This window comes from Oreochromis niloticus, linkage group LG4, assembly GCF_001858045.2.
Source record: "Oreochromis niloticus isolate F11D_XX linkage group LG4, O_niloticus_UMD_NMBU, whole genome shotgun sequence".
Lineage (NCBI taxonomy): Eukaryota > Metazoa > Chordata > Actinopteri > Cichliformes > Cichlidae > Oreochromis > Oreochromis niloticus.
This window is the reverse complement of record NC_031969.2, coordinates 20327118-20345228: the sequence shown is the minus strand read 5'-3', so window position 1 is coordinate 20345228 and position 18111 is coordinate 20327118. Positions and strand designations below refer to the sequence as shown.

Here is an 18111-nt window from a genome sequence, read left to right as displayed (position 1 = left end):
GGGGCAGTAGCGGGGCCAAAGGTTTGAGGGGGTGTTAGCTCCATTAACAATCCAGATTTGTGTTTGTGGGTGTGTTTTTCAGAGGACAGGGGGTAAAAGAGTGGATGCCAGCTGGCAACACCGAAGCCCTTTGCTCACATGTGTGTGTTGTTTGTGGAGCGGAGGCCCCATTAGTGTGCTGGCTGCTCTGAGACTCCCATTTTCCAAGTAATGAAGACTCTGTGCACACATGTGGGTCACACCTGGAGCCAAAAATAGTTGATGATTAGCTCTTTTTTTTCTGTTCTTTTTTTCCCCTGCCGCATCCTGAGATAATGGATCCATCACCATGGGAATTGGCGTCTTTTTTAGCTTGTCTGTCATTCTTTCTCTGAATCTGCATTTTCTTTGATTTAAGGGCAGGCTAAGAAGAAAGAGTTGGAAAACAGGGATCAGTTCACATGGGAATCGGTCGCTTCATCATTATTTTTAAATGGGATAGAAAAATATAATGAACCGACATCAGCTCCGTTTCAGGATCTCATAAGCTCCAATTTTACTTCACCTCAGTTTGCCCTCATTATCTCTGCTTTAGTTTTCAGCATGACCTTAATTGCTTATTTTGCTGTTTTACTTATATGATGCATTTAAAAAATAGAGATTTTTTTTTCTGTGTTTTGTTTAAAATTGGAACAAGCATGCTGCTCCTGGAGGAATTACAGGAGAAGGGAGAGCAGCAGAATGTGATGTGAATGAGCAGGTGTGTGATGCTGCGTGGGAATTTACCTGAGGATTACTTATTATTTGGGTTGCACTTTCTTTTTGTGGAGCGGGTTCTCTTTGGACCTCCTTCGGGCTCCACGAGGAGTGCATGGAAGATGTATTGCTGTATGCATTCAGTGACATCTACAATAAAAGTCACCACATCTGGAGAGCTTGTGAAATACCAAACAGCATAAGCAGAAGCTGACCTGTCAGATTGTGATGAGACTTACATCCATGTGCTGTGCAGTAGACCTCCACTGTAGAAGGAGAGAGCAGGAACTGAAAGACATCTGAGGCCAGCCTCAGAGTGCCCTCAGGAAATAAAGAACAGCGTGGGCTCTGTCCAAAACTAGGCTTGCTGACCTTAGTTTGACGAAATGGCGGCGATATTTCACATAAAAAATACAGCCTGTGTTTTCTCTCTATGATATCTTTAATCACACCTGTGGTTAACTAAAAGCTCAAAGACTGTTGATGCAAGATTTGCTTTACTAAAAGTCCCAGAGGAAAAAAGGGTATGTGTATGCATCTTGTTCTTTTTACACCACAAAAATCTTTTTTTACGCAGTTGTAGCTCTGTTGTTGCACAGTGGAAAGCACTTGAGTTCATTTCATTAGCTATGTAATCCCTACAATGTGATTTAGTTGATAAACATGAATGTAACTAAAATTATTTCAACAATTTCCCATGTTATATTGAATATACAAAGCTCCTTTAAGACTTAGATATGTAATGTTCTGCATTAAGGAATGTCAAACTCATTATATTGTGAAAAAGATAAACAGTTTATGCAGCAATTATGTCATTATTATATAATTGCAGATAATTGGCAAAATGACAGTATAGATCAAGCTGAATAATAGTGTTGTTCTACTAAAATGTGTCAAATCATACCAATAAATCACTGGTGGAATCCAAATGGGAAAATGTAAGTGTTATACACTATTTGCAGCAGCTTTAAAACCAACTTTGTAATAATGTATACAGGAGCTCTTAAAACAGGTTCAACCTGATCACTGGCAGCAGGTCTTTTGGGTCTTTTGAGCAGTAGGGTGGGGTCTCTGTGGATCAGGCTTGACCTGCATGGCGCATCCCCTCAGATGCTTCAGTGGATGGGGGATATGGGTTGTTTGGAGACTGTGATTGTCTCTTTGATGTGTTCCTTCGGTTGCTCCAAAGCAGTTTTTGTGGTGCAGCAGGGCACATGTTCCTGCTGGGCAAGGCTACATCTAGTGGGAATCATCATTGCCATGAAGGGGCAGCTGGTTTTTTTAACAATGTTTCAGCGGGTGAAACTGTGACATCTCTGTGCACATTTTTAGGCTGTTTTCCATATTGCATAAACTTAACTATAGCTTGTGATTCAGCATGAGCCCCAGAGGACTTGCAACTTGTGTTTTAATTCAAGAGGGATTGCTTTGAGATGGTTTTGTACAGTTGGGCAGAGGTTTCTGCTGTTAGCATCAATAAAATTCTTGCTTCAAACCACATTGCAGTGGTATTTTTGCAAAAAAAAAAAAAAAAGATGTTCAGTATTGAAAATTGTCCCCAAATAATCCCCTCAATCTCTGAGGGGATGCACATGCAGAATGGCCTCTATTCCAGTGCTATTGCACTGATTCTGAGGATTGGACACAGGTGTGCATACCTGCATAGGTGCTGAATGTTTTTCCTCTCCAAGGCCAAAGTATGTAATGAGTTCTTAACAGTTGAAGCTATTGAGCATGGAAGGAGGAGGGTGGAGGGGGAGGCTGAAATCTGGCTCACACAAGTCTTTTAAATGCCACATCCTTTTCCAACAAAAGCCAGCTTGGGTCATCTTTTACTAATTGAGTCTCGTAAGACAACAGGTTCTGCTGCAATTTGTGGTTTCATGCAAGAGCTAAATGGAAATTTTCCTGGAGTGAAGCTGCTGAGTGTTAGAGGGCACGTTGTAATTGGGAGAGGAGAATGAGCTGTTTGTTAGCATAGCGAAGATGAGGTAATTAATCAGTGTGTCACTCAGCTTCCTCGTGCTTGGGTGTTTCACATGCAGTGTGCAAGAGGTCAACACTTGGGCAACAGCCACTGAAATTAAATCCAGTGTTTAAAGGATATAAGCCTCTCCATTGGTTGGGATTTTATACACTTGCCTCATCTCATTGTCCCTTTAGGCTAGCACCTGCTGAGGCCATTATAATCACATTAGACTAGTTGCTCTCATATTTATTGTGATCTTTTTTTTCTGTAGTATCAATAATTTCACAGGTCTTTGAAATCAATACAGGAAAGCTCCAATACCTAACTTTGATTACCGAATACAAACAATCGTTTTGGAACGGAAGCAATTAAAGGAACAGCCCCCAATATTTACACAGGGTAAAGGATTCCTGCAGTATACTGACATGGACGTGAAAATGACATGCTTTGCACACGTGTGCCTCTCGATTGACTCTCAGTGCTCACAACTCATGCTTCTATGCAAAGGCATGGGGGTATACTTTGAAGATGTGAAGCCTCTATGATGTGGTTTCAGAGAGGGAGTACAGCCAGCCAACTGTATCCGTCGCAGCTATGAAAGAGCCATAAATGACAACAGGCACTAAAGGGCTGGGTCAGGCTACAAAGACTGAGCAGCTTCATAGTGTCTTCAACAGTGTTGGCATGATTAATTGTGTAGGCTCCGGCTCAGTCAGAAACGCTCTTCTATTTTTTTGCCCATGAAAAAAAAAGAAAACAAAAGAATTGTCTCTTTGTTATTGTGGCTCAGGTCTGGCGTGCAGATTCTCATCACCCCGGGTGTTGGCAGTTCTTGCTGTCATCAGCAAGATCATTCCTCCCTCTGTCATTTGTGCCCTATCCTGACCCATGAATCTCTGGTTGGATTTAAAAGACTGAGCCACTAAGTGCATCTCTGTAATATTCATTTCTTGAACCTTAACCACAATAACCATCAAAAACCCTGGAGATCACCAAACATACACTTGAAATCTCCTCTGGCTGGATTTTGCTTCTTTTGGACTGAAAGACTGATTTGGGGAATTCACTGGTCCCGTTAATCAAGATAGTTCCAGGAACCAGCTAAGTCTGTATGGTGTGCTGAGCCAAGGAAAACTTCTGTGACCTTGGTTGGTTTTCCCAGAGGGAGACCCTGCTAGTAGGCACACTGTTGGTACCGTCAGAGTGGTGCGATTGGGTCCAGATTGTTGTCCCCGGGACCCTGGAAAGTGGTGAGCATAGCAAAGGCTGGTGCTGTTGGCTGCATGGATTTCTAGCAGTGGCCAAATGCCCCAATTAGCAGCCTGGCTCAAATTTACAGTTTTTGCACCACTTAAGTGTTTCATTTCATTTAGAATGGCAGATAAAGTGATTTGTTCACATAGCCCAGACCAAAAATCACAATCTAAATCTAAGGCTGCCTTGGAGTTGAGCTTCTGATAGATTTTTATGACATTCTAGTGTATGATTTATGGCTTTATTAGACAACACTATTACATTAGATAGAATTTAACTGATTCTTTTTTTTAGATGCTGTGAGAGCATGCATATTCCATCAGTCACCCATGTTTAGGCAGCTGTGATCTCCAGGTCTGCAGTGGTCTAAAATAAGCAATTAAATAAGTTCAGTGCCTTAAATATTTTGAGTAAATGAATCTTAGATTACATGTGAAGTTTTCACAGGACTCTATGGATTCTTGTGAAAATCTAAGTATACCTTTACTGCTTCCATAGGAATTAAGATGGTAAGCAGTAGTAGAAGTATTGCTAATGAAATGCATTCGATTCATTGGTCACCAGTAAATGTGAGCACCTCTACAAAACCACAAGTTTTTGGCAGTTTGGTGATAGTTAATACAATGTTGAGGAGGTAAGACGTTTCCAAATAATTAAACATCTATTGTTCTACAGCGAAAAAGATTATTAACAAATGGAAACATTGAGGACGGTTACCAGTCTTCCAGTGTCCCAGCAAATGCACATCAAGGTCAGACCATGTAATGCAATGCTACATTTCAGACACTACAGTCCTCAGTTACCATGTTCAGAATCATCAGAATCAGAGTACTTTATTCATTCGTTTGTGAAGTTGCTTTTGAGTAAACCAGTACACTTCTGAAGCAGTTTTCCTTGGACAGACAAGACCAAAGTGGAAATGTTGAATGATCCTAATGCGCAGCATTATGTTTGGTTAAAACCAAACACAGCTTATCAGCACAACCACGTCATACCAACTAAAGCTTGGGCTAATTTTTGGTCATGCAACAAGACGATGAGCCGAAGCACAGCAATAAATCTACTACAGAATAACTGAAAAATAAAGGAATCAAGGTGTTGCAATGGCTCAGTGAAAGTTCAGACTTCAACCCGACTGAAATGCTGTGGCGGGACTTTAAGAGAAATAAATGCCCACAGACCTCAAAGAACTGAAGCAACATTGTAAAGAAGAGCAGGCCAAAATTCCTCCACAACCATGTGAGATCCTGATAAAGTCTTACAGAAAACAGTTACTTAAAGTTATTGCTGCTAAAGGTGGTCCTGCAAGCTACTGAATCATGGGGTTTTTTTCATGGTAGGAAGAGGTTACGGTGCACAGAAGCTAAGGCAGCTTTCAGCTCACAATATAGAACAAAATTAATATTTAAATAGTACATCAGTGGAACTCTAATCAGTAAGTTTAGTGATGATTGTTTGTGGGCAATAAAATCAAAACATTCTGTTTTAGCTTCTTTATACCCGTTTCACTGCCTTAGTCTCTATGATTTCTTTTCTTTTTCCTGAAACAAAAAGCAAAACTAAAAAAACATGCATTGCAGCATTGCACCAGCTATCTTACATTGAAGGAAATCTAGGACATATGATGTATATTCAGATTGTGGGGCATGTGTAGGATGAAACTGAGAAAATACCTCTTTGATCCCCCGAAGATTGATGTTTCCAGTGTAAAGGTGGATTATGTGCCTTTTCCTCATGATTCATTTCCCATTTACTACTCATCCCTCTCTTAAGCTCTCCACACTTTCTCATCTATTAGAAAGAAAAATAGGATGCATGTAAAAGGGAGAAGAAAATCTAAACATCTGGCCTAAAGAAAAGACTTCTGGATATTCCACTCTAGCTGGATGCTATATATACATATATATATATATATATAACTTGGGGAAAGTCCAGTGTGTGGAACCTCCCCAGGGGCTGCAGGCCTTGCCTGTTGTCTGCAGAGTAGATGTGGCCCCTTAGCTGTGCTCATTGTCGTGTTGGCTCACATCTCAGTTCATACTGAGTGGGACTTTTCATTTGCTGACACAGGGGAAATGAGACAGGGGAAAAATTGACTGTAGGCAAGTCAAAAACGAAAAAATAAGAATGTCTGTGTGGTAAATTGGTAAAAGTTAACGCTATTAGTAAGCTCTGTAGCTGCATTTTATTGTTGGAAAATAATCTGGCACACTGTAAGAATTTTAAGATCAAAACGTGAACCCACGAGCATTAAAGATTGACAGCCAGCAGGATTGTTTTGGTTCTTTGACGCTGATCAGTCTGCAAGACTCCAAAATAGATGCAAGTTATTTTAATCACAATAGTGTCAACAACAAAAAAAATTCTATATGCATCGTGAGATCAGGAAGCATTTCAGTCACATGGAAATGGGGTCATATTATGGATTTATGCTGTTACAGCTGGATTTGTCCACCTGCTGACCCTGCACATTAATTTTCATTTTCAGGAAGAGGCAGTGTGCAAAAATAAGAAAAGGGACTGTGTCTTCCTGACTTTGGAGAATTTAACAAAAAAATTAGTATGGTTCCAATTAACAGAGAAAAAGTGGCGGTAGGCGGCAGAGGAAATGAAAGCATAAAACGGCTGGTTTGATTACCATCTTCCACCCACCCTCTGACCCACCCCAACTCTCTTCTTCGTCTTACCTCCCCCTCTGTCTTATTTCTAGTAGAAGCTTCTGTGGAGTCCGAGTTACATTTGAGACAGCAAATCCCGACCTAAAACACAAGTTAAATGGCCCGTGAGGCAGAAAAGGGTGATGAAAACCAAGCAATCGCTAAAGACTAATTAGCCACAGATGAAAAGACTGAGAGGGAGTCTGTTTTAAGGGTGATGAAAGCTACGAGGCAAGGAGTTATTGATTAGAGGAGTGGAAATAAAAATAAAAGCATGCTGATTCTTTGGGGAAAGAAAATGAGGAGCAGGTTGCAGCTGCAATCATGTGATGCAGTGCTGGCAATAGAGAAGCTGATCTGGCTTTGTATGTCATTTTTACATCATTTATAAACTATTAAAACAAATGAATGAGTGTAGTTTATGGGTCTGGCAGGTGGATTTTGTTGTCTTTAGTCAGAGTTGTACCATTTTAAATACACTACTTTGCAAAAGTCTTTGGCGCACTCCTCATTTCCTGATATTTTGCTTCAAGGAGTAAATGTTCTGGTAATTTCTACAGTGGTATTGAGCAATAGTTTTCCAGGCTTTCTAACGGTCTTTAAACGTTTTTCTTTTTTTAAATTGATTGCTTTAGCACTCATTTTCTGTCCAAACCTGGTATTTAACTAACCCTAACCTATGAATAATTCAAACATAACAAAGGGATGTAACTCAAGGGATGAATCAGTGTTGCATCTATAAATAACAGACAACTTAGGAAAGACCCAATTTTGAACTGTATCTTCAGGCGCTTTGTTACTAGCAGAAAATATCAACGATAACACAGTTTGACAGGCATAAAATGGTATTTTTGCACCAGCAAGGTGATTTCCAAAGACTATTAACCAAAAACTTGTTATATCTTAGCATTGCGTGCAGTGTATCCTAAACAGATAAGAGGAAACTGGGCAAATGGAGGACAGAAGAAGAAGAAGTGAAAGGAAGACAAAACTTTCTACAGCAGAAATAACCTTATCTGAAAGTCATGTCCTTAAAAAATGGTAAACAATCCAGCAAAGACCTGACAGATGTATCAGGCCCTTCAGTTGATCTATCAAGAAGCCAATCTTAAGGGAGGGAAATGGGAAGAAAAGGCTGAGGTTTGCCAAATTACACAAGAACTGGAGTGAAAATCAACGGCAACATGTCTTGTGGAGCAATGAATCCAAATGTTAAAGTTTTGGTTTAAACTGACATCAATTGGTACGGAGGAGGGGAGCATCCAAAGTCAGCTGGAGGCTCTGTCGTGAGTTGTGGCTGGTGATTGAAATCTTGTTAACACTGATGAAATTATAAACATCAAAAAGTACTGTTGGGTTTTGGTCCATCATACAGTACCATAGAAAATGCCTGATTGGCAACAGCTTCATTTTTCAGCATGATAATGATCCCAAACACACTGCCAATGCAGGAAGTTACAAGAATACGTGATAAATGTGGTCAGACCAAATACTAACCTTTAGGCTTGTTACAACTGTACAAATAGTTTTTGCCTTGTAAACTGTATTTCCATTTATTTTTGCATGGTTTGTTAAATCTCTGCACCCATTTCCCATTTTCTTAGCACAATTTAATGAAATTAGGGGTGGTCCAAGACTTTTGTACAATACTGTAAATCCTGTAAGGCAGTTAAAAAGAGGATTTTCCAAAAATTTCAAGTGTTATTTATTATAAAGTACACGTAAGATCCCTTTTTCTTATATGAGGAAGCCGAGCAGCAGCCAATGATTGACACCTACCAACTTTAAGCCCGCATTATCAGACTGGACAGTGTCAACACACTATTATAAGACATGAAATGAGTACTTATTCTTCCAGTACATTAAATTAAATTCTTCGCTGCTGGCACTCATTGTTGAGTACACTCCCATTGAGCTGATATAGAGAACATTGAAAACCCGAGCAGAAAGAGAGACTGTGAAATAGAGGGATGGAGAGATTGTGATAGTTCCCATATGTGCATACAGACACCTGATATTCATCCTGGTGGGTGAATCAACATTCTCAGTGAGTGACACAGATTTGCACACCGTCTGTTCAAGTTCAAAAGTTAAATAGTTGAGGGAGAAGGACAGAAGGAGATGGAATGATCTTCATTTGTTTATATTGAGAGAGGATATTTAATAGACCCATAAAAGCATAATTGGCCAGACTGCTGACTGGCACTTTCCTGTTGCCTGTAAAGTGTTTAACCTCGGTGTAAACCCTGCCTGCTGTCACTTCAGTTTGAATTACATTATCACTGCCAGCAATTCTTTCATCCTTTCTTTTTATCCTTCTTGGGCATTCCTTCTTTATTGTTATTAGACTGAATTCAGTATTTTTATGATTTAGTCTGTAAAATATTTGCCCTGATCTTGATGTGGACGCTTTATTCTTTTCCCAGATGTGATGTCATTTCCTTTACTTCCTGTACTCTGTCATTCGAGCAGGTGTAACTGATCCCCTGTGCATATTTTGTAAATTCATGAAGTGTCTCTCACTTTTTCTCAGCTTCTCTGTGATTCCATCCTTTGTTTGGCTTTTAAGGAAAACATTTGTCTCGTTTTCCTTTTTTTTTCTTTTCTGTTACCTCTGTCTCTTTTTCTCCTCATTTCCAAATGTGTCGTGGTCGATTCATTAGATATCTGTAAGGTTTAGCTGCGAGGAGGAGAAGGCCTAGGTGAATGGGATTTCAGACAGATTTATGACCCCAGTGGAGAGATACTGTTTGGCAGCATGTATATACACACTCACAAGGTCCAGATGTTGTGTCCTCTGGCCGCCCTCCGGCATCAGTAGTATTGTAGCCCTCTGATGGCTGTGCTACGCTTCCTTAAGCTGAAACATTGTTTACTGGGAAAAGGTGAATGGAGCTCAGACAAACCTCCTAATACTCAGTTGTACTGCAGGGGCTCCAGTTGCCAGCTGGAGCCACGATGACAGCTTCATTGAGGGGCTCAGAGTTGCACGTGCCTTCAGATCTGCACGTGCCTTCAGATCTGGGTGAAGGATGAGATGTTTGGCGTGATTTCATGATATCTGCAGAGAGACTTCAGGCTGGTTTATAATCCCTGCCTGGCTGCCTCATTGATGGCCTGTCTGCAATGGCAAAACTAAGCTGTTCCTCTCCAGATGTGGCTCAAAAAGGTGAAATGTTTTTTCTTTAAAAAGAATTGTGTCTTTTTCTCCTTTCTACTCCACAAGCAGTTCTAAAAATAGGGTAGAAATTTATGGTGGTATGAAATGAGGGTCTTGTACAATTGGCTTCTTTAGTATCACTAGCAACATCTTTAGACCATCCACAAGCCCTAGATTCTGTCTTTTTTCCTTTATTGCCACCATAAGCTTGAAGTCTCTAAACAGCTATTCATGATCTGTAATTGCTACAAACTTTAAGGTTTGCGTGCAGATGAACTGATCATCCTCATCCCTGACAGATTAACTAAAGAGGCTGTTCCCATCAGCCTCGGTGTCAGTTTTGGAAATAATAGTGTGTTAATCAGAGACTGTATTAAAAAGGTGGCTGTAGCCACAGTGACATCAATCAAATGTGAACCCACTTTTTAAAGTCTTAACTTTAAATTCAGTTCAATTTTATTTATATAGCGCCAAATCATAACAGTGGTCAAGGTGCTTTATATTGTAAGGGAAAGGCCATAAAATAATACAGAGAAAGCCCAATCCATCAAACAATCCGCTTTGAGCAAGCACTTGGCAGCAGTGAGAAGGAAAATCTCGCTTTTCACAGGCAGAAATCTCCAGCAGAACCAGGCTCTGGGAGGGGCAGCCATCTGCCGTGACCAGTTGGGTGTAATGAGATTTATGTAAATGTATGACAGTTATCAGCCAAACCACACTAGCTAGGTTAGCATATCATCTAAGTCCCGCTGACTGGTTTATCAAGGTAAATCTAAAGATTTTAGAGAACAACAAAATGCTCAAATTTACTCACGTGCTTCTTGGTTGGCTGTTAGTCTAGTTAACTGCCCCAAATTGCTTTGAGTTTCTCGGGGAGGGCATCTTTATTAGAGCCTCTAATACCTCTAAAAAATAAGGCCACAATAAGTAATTTCAAAACTTTTCCACCTTTAATGTGATCTTTAGCAGAAATGCGACAATGTACAATTTGACTGAAAAACAAACACACCTGTTTGGGTGGAAAAAAAGCACAATAAGCGGTCTGTATAAGTGTGCACACCCTTAAACTAATACTTTAAGTACCTTATGATTTAATCAGCATTCAGTGACATTCATTCAGCAGCGTTCCCCTGGATGAGCTGGGTGAGGTGTCCTGGAAGAACGAGTTTTGGGCTTCTTTACTTAGACTGCTGACCTCAACACACGGACCAAAGTATTTGATAGATTATCATTTGGAGTATTAAAAATTCCCCAGAAATGCACCTACCAGTTGTTAATGTGTTTAATTCTGGCCCTGATTTTGGTGTTTTAACATGGAGGGTAACTGGGATTTATCTGCTTTTGCAAAAAAGTTTTCGAGCCGTTTTTGACTAATGCTAAATTTAGATTGTAAATAGAGTGAACACCAAATCTCATAAATCAACATAAACATTTACTTTAAGCGTGTCAGGTCAGAGCCATGCCGTGCCCAGTACAGCTCCACAGGAATGGCAACAAGCCTGTAGACTTGGCCTTCTTCACGGGTGATGCTTTTCTCACTTATTGCAAATATGATTGGGGGGGAAAAAAGCTGACCTCACACTGACAAAGTCATCTGGTGCTCAGCCATGGATTAGCATGACTGACTATGACAAAAAAGTGATGATGATGCTGTATTTAGTCTGTTTACTCTTGCATGTAATTAGAACACAATTGGAATCTCCATCTGTTTTTGAGAAATGTGACTCACAAAACACATGTGGCTCCTAAAAGCAGTTTGAGTGTTAAACAGAGCCTGCATGCTTTAAATGGTCTTCGCTCAGCTTGTTCTTAGTTTGGTCAGAGTTCCTCACCACTGCTTTACCCCTGGAAGGAAATCAGCCAGTGGTGATGGTGATGAACGGCTCAGTGGCAATGACTTCTTTTCATGTCTGTTTACACGGCACTAGCTTTAGCTTTTCTCCTTCCTCGCTCTTTTCTGACGTATTGCTTTTTTTCGAATGCCTGTGTTTACTCTGGACCTCTGCTGTACATCTGAGGATGGACTTATCAAGGCAAATATGAGCTCTGTTACCTGCATGAGGTACACCATTTGACTACAGGGTGAAAAATGATCCCAGTCTCAGCTTAAGTGTTTATTCAATCCAGGACTTATTATCAACTCTGTCAGTACAACTTTGGTAGTGTTGCTTTAGAAATATGTTTGAGGGCCAGGTCAGTAGTATATTTTCTAAACCCTCTTAGTGGATAAAGCTATCTGGGAGCATACCAGGAGCCAGAGCGCATCTGTATAACATACAGGTGGTGTTAGATAAAACAATGAAACGGACAAAGACATATCACCCCTGAGAGTGGTGCAGAAGTGAACGTTTGATCATGACGTGTGCAAATGTAGCTTTGTCAAGTAAATTCATAGCTGGGAACAATAAATTTTGTTTGAACTGCCAGTGTGGCCAACAAGAATACCTTCAACTGACTGCTGAGGATTTATAGGTTGTTCCATTTTACTGAGGAAGGTGATTCCAGCACAGGAGTCATGGCCGAAACTTCAATTCATATTTATGTCACAACATTAATGACTGGAAAGTAGGCATCTTGCCAGTCTAGCTTTGTCAGTTATCAAGCTCAACGTCACTTATTGTTTGGTTACAACAGCGTCAGGCTTTTGCAGGATATAATTTTAGATCTCCAACATGTGGTTAGTCACCGCCCTGAGTGGTTGCCAATCAGGAAATGACTCATCCTAAAATCAGCATCTGATTTCTGTAGGTCATTATCTTCTTAACAAGAGGTCTGTATCACTCTTGCTTAAGCTGAAACTGTTTAGTCTGAAAAAGCGAATGGAGGCTCAGCAGATAACACTAAGATGAACTGCGGTGGATCCAGCCAGCAAGCTCTGATGACATCTTCATAGAAAGTCTTAAAGCTGCACATGCCTTCAGATCTGGATGAAGGATGACATCATGTTGATGTGTTTAATAATATTAAAAAATATCTGCAGACAGAATCCAGGCTGGTGTCCTGAGGGTTGCTACAATGACTAAACAAAGCTTTTCTACGCCAGATGTTGTTTACAAAGGTCCAATATTTGATCTACCAAAAAGAGCTGTGTCTTTCTGTCCTTCACACTTAGCAGGTAGGTGTAAAAGTAGGGTAGAGGTTCAAGAATTTATGATTTAAGACTGATGGATGGTCTAATAACATATCAAGAATCTTGCTGACCTTTAGGTGTTTCTGTCTTATTTCTTTGGTGCTATTGTTATTTCTTTGCTATTAACAGCTATTGTTGTGAAGGTTATAAAATTTGCTGCAGACAGGAAGCTTTGGATTTAGATGATCTCATCATCCCCCTGCGTCAGGTTAAGGTATTGCTGCTCAATTGAAATTGCTGTGGCATCACCAGATGGGGTTAACATTAGAGATTAAAGTGCACTCTCCATAACGTGCAATGGGCAGATATCAGCTAAACAGCTAAAACAGCAGGTGAAGTTCAAGAATTTAGAGGTAGTTCTCTTTTTTCATTATTCCATTTCATGGGAGTCTTGAGCCCTGGTTGTTGTTTTTCTTGAGCTTCCTCAATAACATCCTCTCATATGGAGAGTGACAGCTCGGGTCTTCTTCCAGAACTTTGCAAAGTGGTGACACGTCAGTGTAACTATTTGAACTGATGCTCTCGGATTCTGCAGTTCTTTATAAATGCTACAATTCTCCTTCTTAGAGTTTCCCAGAACTCCTTGGACTTCCCCATTGTTCTGAGTATGGGTCAATCCAGTGAGTATTGTCAAACAAATCTTTTTTATGCTGGCAAAGGGAGGCTACCAGTTGTAGTAGGCAACAAGAAGTTAATAGGGCTTGGCCATGTCAAGTTAAAAGATATTATGGAATTTTCAGAATGACTTATTCAAAGATTTAAGTGAGTGTATGTATATATTTTAACCTGTATGTATACTTTTTACCCAGTGTGAAATAGAGAAAATCCCCCCAAAAAGTGTTTTTCAAAGTATTAAAGATATATACGGTACAATCATTCCACCCTGGAACAAAAGAAAAAGAAAAGTTCAAAAGCATAATTAAAAGTCCCCAAATTACCAAGACATTCATGCCCATGATACGTGTATATCAACTTCTGACCACAACTGTGATCTGCTTAACAAGATAAGACACAATTACACTATCCCTTTGGGGAAGGGAGTGAACTTTTAAGATTCCTTTTCAGTGAAATAAATAAAACAAGCAGCGATTCCAGTAAAATTACCACACTTATCCTTTCTTTTTTCGGTCCAAAGAACTGTGCCCTGAGCTATCAAAGTGTGTCAGTCATAGTTTGGAAATTTCAGAGTAACATGTGCCTGGAGAGGATTTGGAAGGAATCGGCAGGGATGAAATCCTTACTTGAAACATTTATATAACCGTATCTTCCATTTCTTCCTCTCAGCAGTCAATTCTGAAACCACCAGAATCAGACTGTGGCAAGAACAACATCAGAAAGGGGGAGGGAAAAAAGGAAGTGGGATTTGAGTTTGAAGTGATAGGTCCCACATATGTTTGTCCTTCGCTACTCACATTTGCAAAACTTTTTCTAAAGTGCCTTTTATTATTATATATTCATCCCTGTTTGACCAAGTGGGCTTCAGCTGCAGATTTATCATGCGCCCAGCATATATTTGGAGGTTGTATAGTGCCGGGCCCTATTACCCTCTGACCTCCAATGAGATCAGGGGTGCAACATGGCAGCTTAAATTCTTCCCATTTGTTTTTACAATTTGTCATCTGTGACTATTTAACGGTTGCACAAGAATGAGGCTGCATGCTCTGTAGGGAGGTTGTTAGAATCGAGTCCTAGAAAATAAGCCTCTGTCTTCTTGCCATACACAGAAGTTCAGCCGTGTTCCTCGGGGTTAGTATGTCCATAAAGAAGACAGCATTAATTTTGTGAGGCACATAGGGCTGAGGGGCTCACAGCTCCTGTTCCATGGAAACCTCATCACTGGCTCCCATTCCTTATGCTTAAAGCTCAGTGTAACTTTAGTATTACTACACAGATACTGGGGGAATTGCTGACTGAGAGTGGCTGTGAGACTTTACTTGTATTACCTGTCCTGATGGATAGGCTCTTAATAAGTGATTTTAACACTTGAAAGTAGTTGATGGATACTCTGAATGAGCTTAGTTTATCTCGTCTCAGCTCTTTTGTCAATAATCACAGCACATGCCATATGAAGTGAGTCAGTAGAAACTCTGTGTTTAACACAATACATACAAAATCCTGCTCAATTACATGCACTCTTCTGCCTTCTCCTCTTTAATATGTTGTCTTTACGGATTGCCACATTCCTTATGTTTCAACACTCCCTGTTGTTTTTAAGCATTACTTCTGACAATGTGTGCCATTTGTATTTCGAGACCACCCGGTAAACCGGCCCGGTTGTACTGTTTCTGCGCATATTCCCCATGGAAACTGTGCAACAAAGACTCATGAATACACCAGTAGTGTCACAGTTTAGTAACCTTAGCTTCACTCGAGGCAGAAGTCCCCTTGTCTGCTACATCAACAATAACAAACTCTCCTTTCATGGGGCAAGTCCTGTTCTGTCCAGCCACGGGGATGTGAGGCACCTGTGAATCCTGTCTGTAGTCCTTCTCCTTTCTTCTCTTTGCTGCAAATCATACACTCATCACTTCCCACGTTATCTTGAGCTAGACCTGGAGGTTATATGTAAAGTTGGGGGTTTCTCTAATGGGCTGAATGGTTGAGAAATGACGTCAGAGCGCTAGATGATTTCTTTAAAGAAGGCGATTTGTATATTAAACTTAGGGAAAGCTATAATTTGAAAGGATCTGATAATTTTTGGAAGTACATACAAATTAAAGATCGTATAGGAAGTAACATCCAGGTGCATCTATGTGCCAACATTCCTATAGTGCACGCAGGTTTTGGATTGTATTGACCAGTGTTTGGAGTGTGATTTTCCCCATGTCACCAAGGATCTACTCAGGGTACCTTACCACAGTTGAATAGGCCTGTAATGAGAGTATTGATGTGGTTCTAGTCCTGAAGCTTTGGAAAGAATCTATAACTCTGACAGTAAAAATGTTTGCTAAACAAATGATGGACATGCTTGTGAGAAGATGTTTGGAAGGCTTAATTGTAAAAATGTAAAAATGAGATGGTCAAAGAGCAATGGGGACAATTTTTGATAAGCTGTTGTGATTCCAATAGTATGTCCTAGATGTTTGATACTTGACTATTACTCAGTAACTTGTTGTACAAATTATCTCATAAACCTCACTCCATGTCTGCGTCTTTGAGCGGCCTTATTCTTTCCTTTTCTTTTGATGTTTTTGCATTTAATCCAATAAAAATTCTGAATTATACATTTTGGGTTTCACCATTGAGACTTTAACTTTCAGGAAAACTGATGTGTTTTGTCTTCTTGTGATGCCGATTGGAAAGTCAAGTAATCTATTTATTTTTTGTATTATTTTTCCCATAGAGTGCCAAGAGTCTTCAAAGCAACAAGGATTCACGGATCCTGTGGACCAAAGATGATTTTTTACTGACCACTGGCTTTGATACGGTGAGAAAGTGTGAAGCCAACTTGTTATATTTGGTAGAGTGTTTGTCACTGTAAGAATTACAGAATCAGTGCCTCTTTGTACAGTAAGTTGTATAAAACTTAAACCAAAAACACGAGACATCACAGGCAGAAATGTGTTTTTTTTCATGCATTTTTTAAAAACTATTATTCCACGATGTCGATCACACAAGAGGAAATGGTGATTGGCATGACCAAAACTATTTCAATTGCGTGCAATAAATTTGCAATCAGGTGCCGCCTTTGTTGTGTTAATATGCCGGTAAAGCAGCCGATTAAAAAAAAGACTGATTTGAGTTTGCTATGTGTTTGCCATTGAATTGGGTCCAGATGCCTATTTCCTGCAATTTATGATAACATAGTGATAACTGTGATAAATCAGTGAAAAGTACTGCCGACTCCTTAAATCTGTTTCACATTAATTACATTCAGAGTCTAGCCAGAACCTCATAGATTTGACATGGAAATTCAGAAATTCCTCCACAAGCAGGGACTTAGTTGCTGTAGTAACAGCAAAATGACACGTGTGCTTGGCAACATTGCTTTAGTGTAGAATACAATCAGTAATAAGCGCCAGTTGATTCCCCACTGGCATAAAGATACGTTGCAGACGAGTTGCACTCCTCTGTGAGAGTGACTGCAGTCAGTCTGAGTCAGACTCTGATTGTTTGGAGAGGTTACCTCCTACCCGATGACCTGTGCAATCATCCTGCAATCAAAATTGAAAATTAGCGTCATATAGTGCTGTAATATGTGACAATTTCAAAAACACCTCTTAGGTTCATATGAAAAAAGTAACTTATTTGACCCTTTTTAGTGTGCTCTGTCTCTGTTCGGAGTACTCAGTGTCTTACTTTGTTGTTTGTTTAGATGCGTAGTCGTGAGGTGAGACTTTGGGACAGCAGGAAGCTGAGCTCTTCGCTCAGCTCTGTTTCGCTCGGCACTTCCAGTGGGTGAGTACAGCATCAGTTTGCGTCCATAACTGACTCACACAGCCATGACACTGACCTTCTCACTTTTAAGTGTTTGTCTGTGAGTGAGAGTGTACGAGGTCATGTGCAGTACAACGGTGTATCTGTGTGGGCATATCATGTACGTGGGCATATTAGTGTGTGGCTGGCACATATGCAATGATATATGGCCAGACAGACATGTGGACCTCCCAGAGTCTTTACACTGTCCCTCCACATTCTTGCTATTTCCGGGAATGTCGCAGACAGATTCATGTACTGTCTCAGTGGAGCAAAGCGTGTGCACATGTGTGCTGATCACGCTCTCTCTACGACTGCTGCAAAAGGGTCAGGAAGCAGCAGCAGACACACTGACACTTCCTCCCCTCAGCTCGCTGCTTGTCATTTCTCCAGCCGCTCAGTTTATTTTCCCAAACACGGCTGCCGAGGACCAGAGGACAGCAGGAGCGTGGCTGGGCTCCAGAGAGGAGACAAGGGGAATAGAAGGATGGAGGAAGAAAGAGAAAAGAGGAGGTGGGAGTGAGGATTCCTTTGTTAGATTGAGCTCATGCATTTTAGTGCTGTTATGAACAGGCTGGCCTTCCAAGTCATTCCACTCATAAAGTGACTGGACTTTGTCGGGTCATGCTGTAGTCTGTGGTGGATGAAGTAAATTTATTATCATTATTATTACTGCAAAAAGCATTTTTCTTGCCATCTGTGAAATGGCTACGGCAGGACAGATTCCACATTTGTTCTTCTGGCACAGCTATTCAGACTCGATGTCCACGTGTGGCTGGACCAGAAAGTG

The 18111-nt window shown here is 40.4% G+C and overlaps 1 protein-coding gene across 2 annotated transcripts in view; it reads left to right on the top strand.

The window, feature by feature from the left end:
• Positions 1-18111, top strand: part of LOC100704978 (mitochondrial import inner membrane translocase subunit TIM16) — a 117848-nt gene that overhangs the window by 19339 nt on the left and 80398 nt on the right. For both annotated transcript variants that reach the window (XM_013274318.3, XM_013274317.3), the window contains exons 8-9: positions 16249-16332; positions 17221-17303. In XM_013274318.3, the coding sequence (XP_013129772.1) occupies positions 16249-16332; positions 17221-17303 (167 nt within the window). The remainder of the gene's footprint in view (positions 1-16248; positions 16333-17220; positions 17304-18111) is intronic.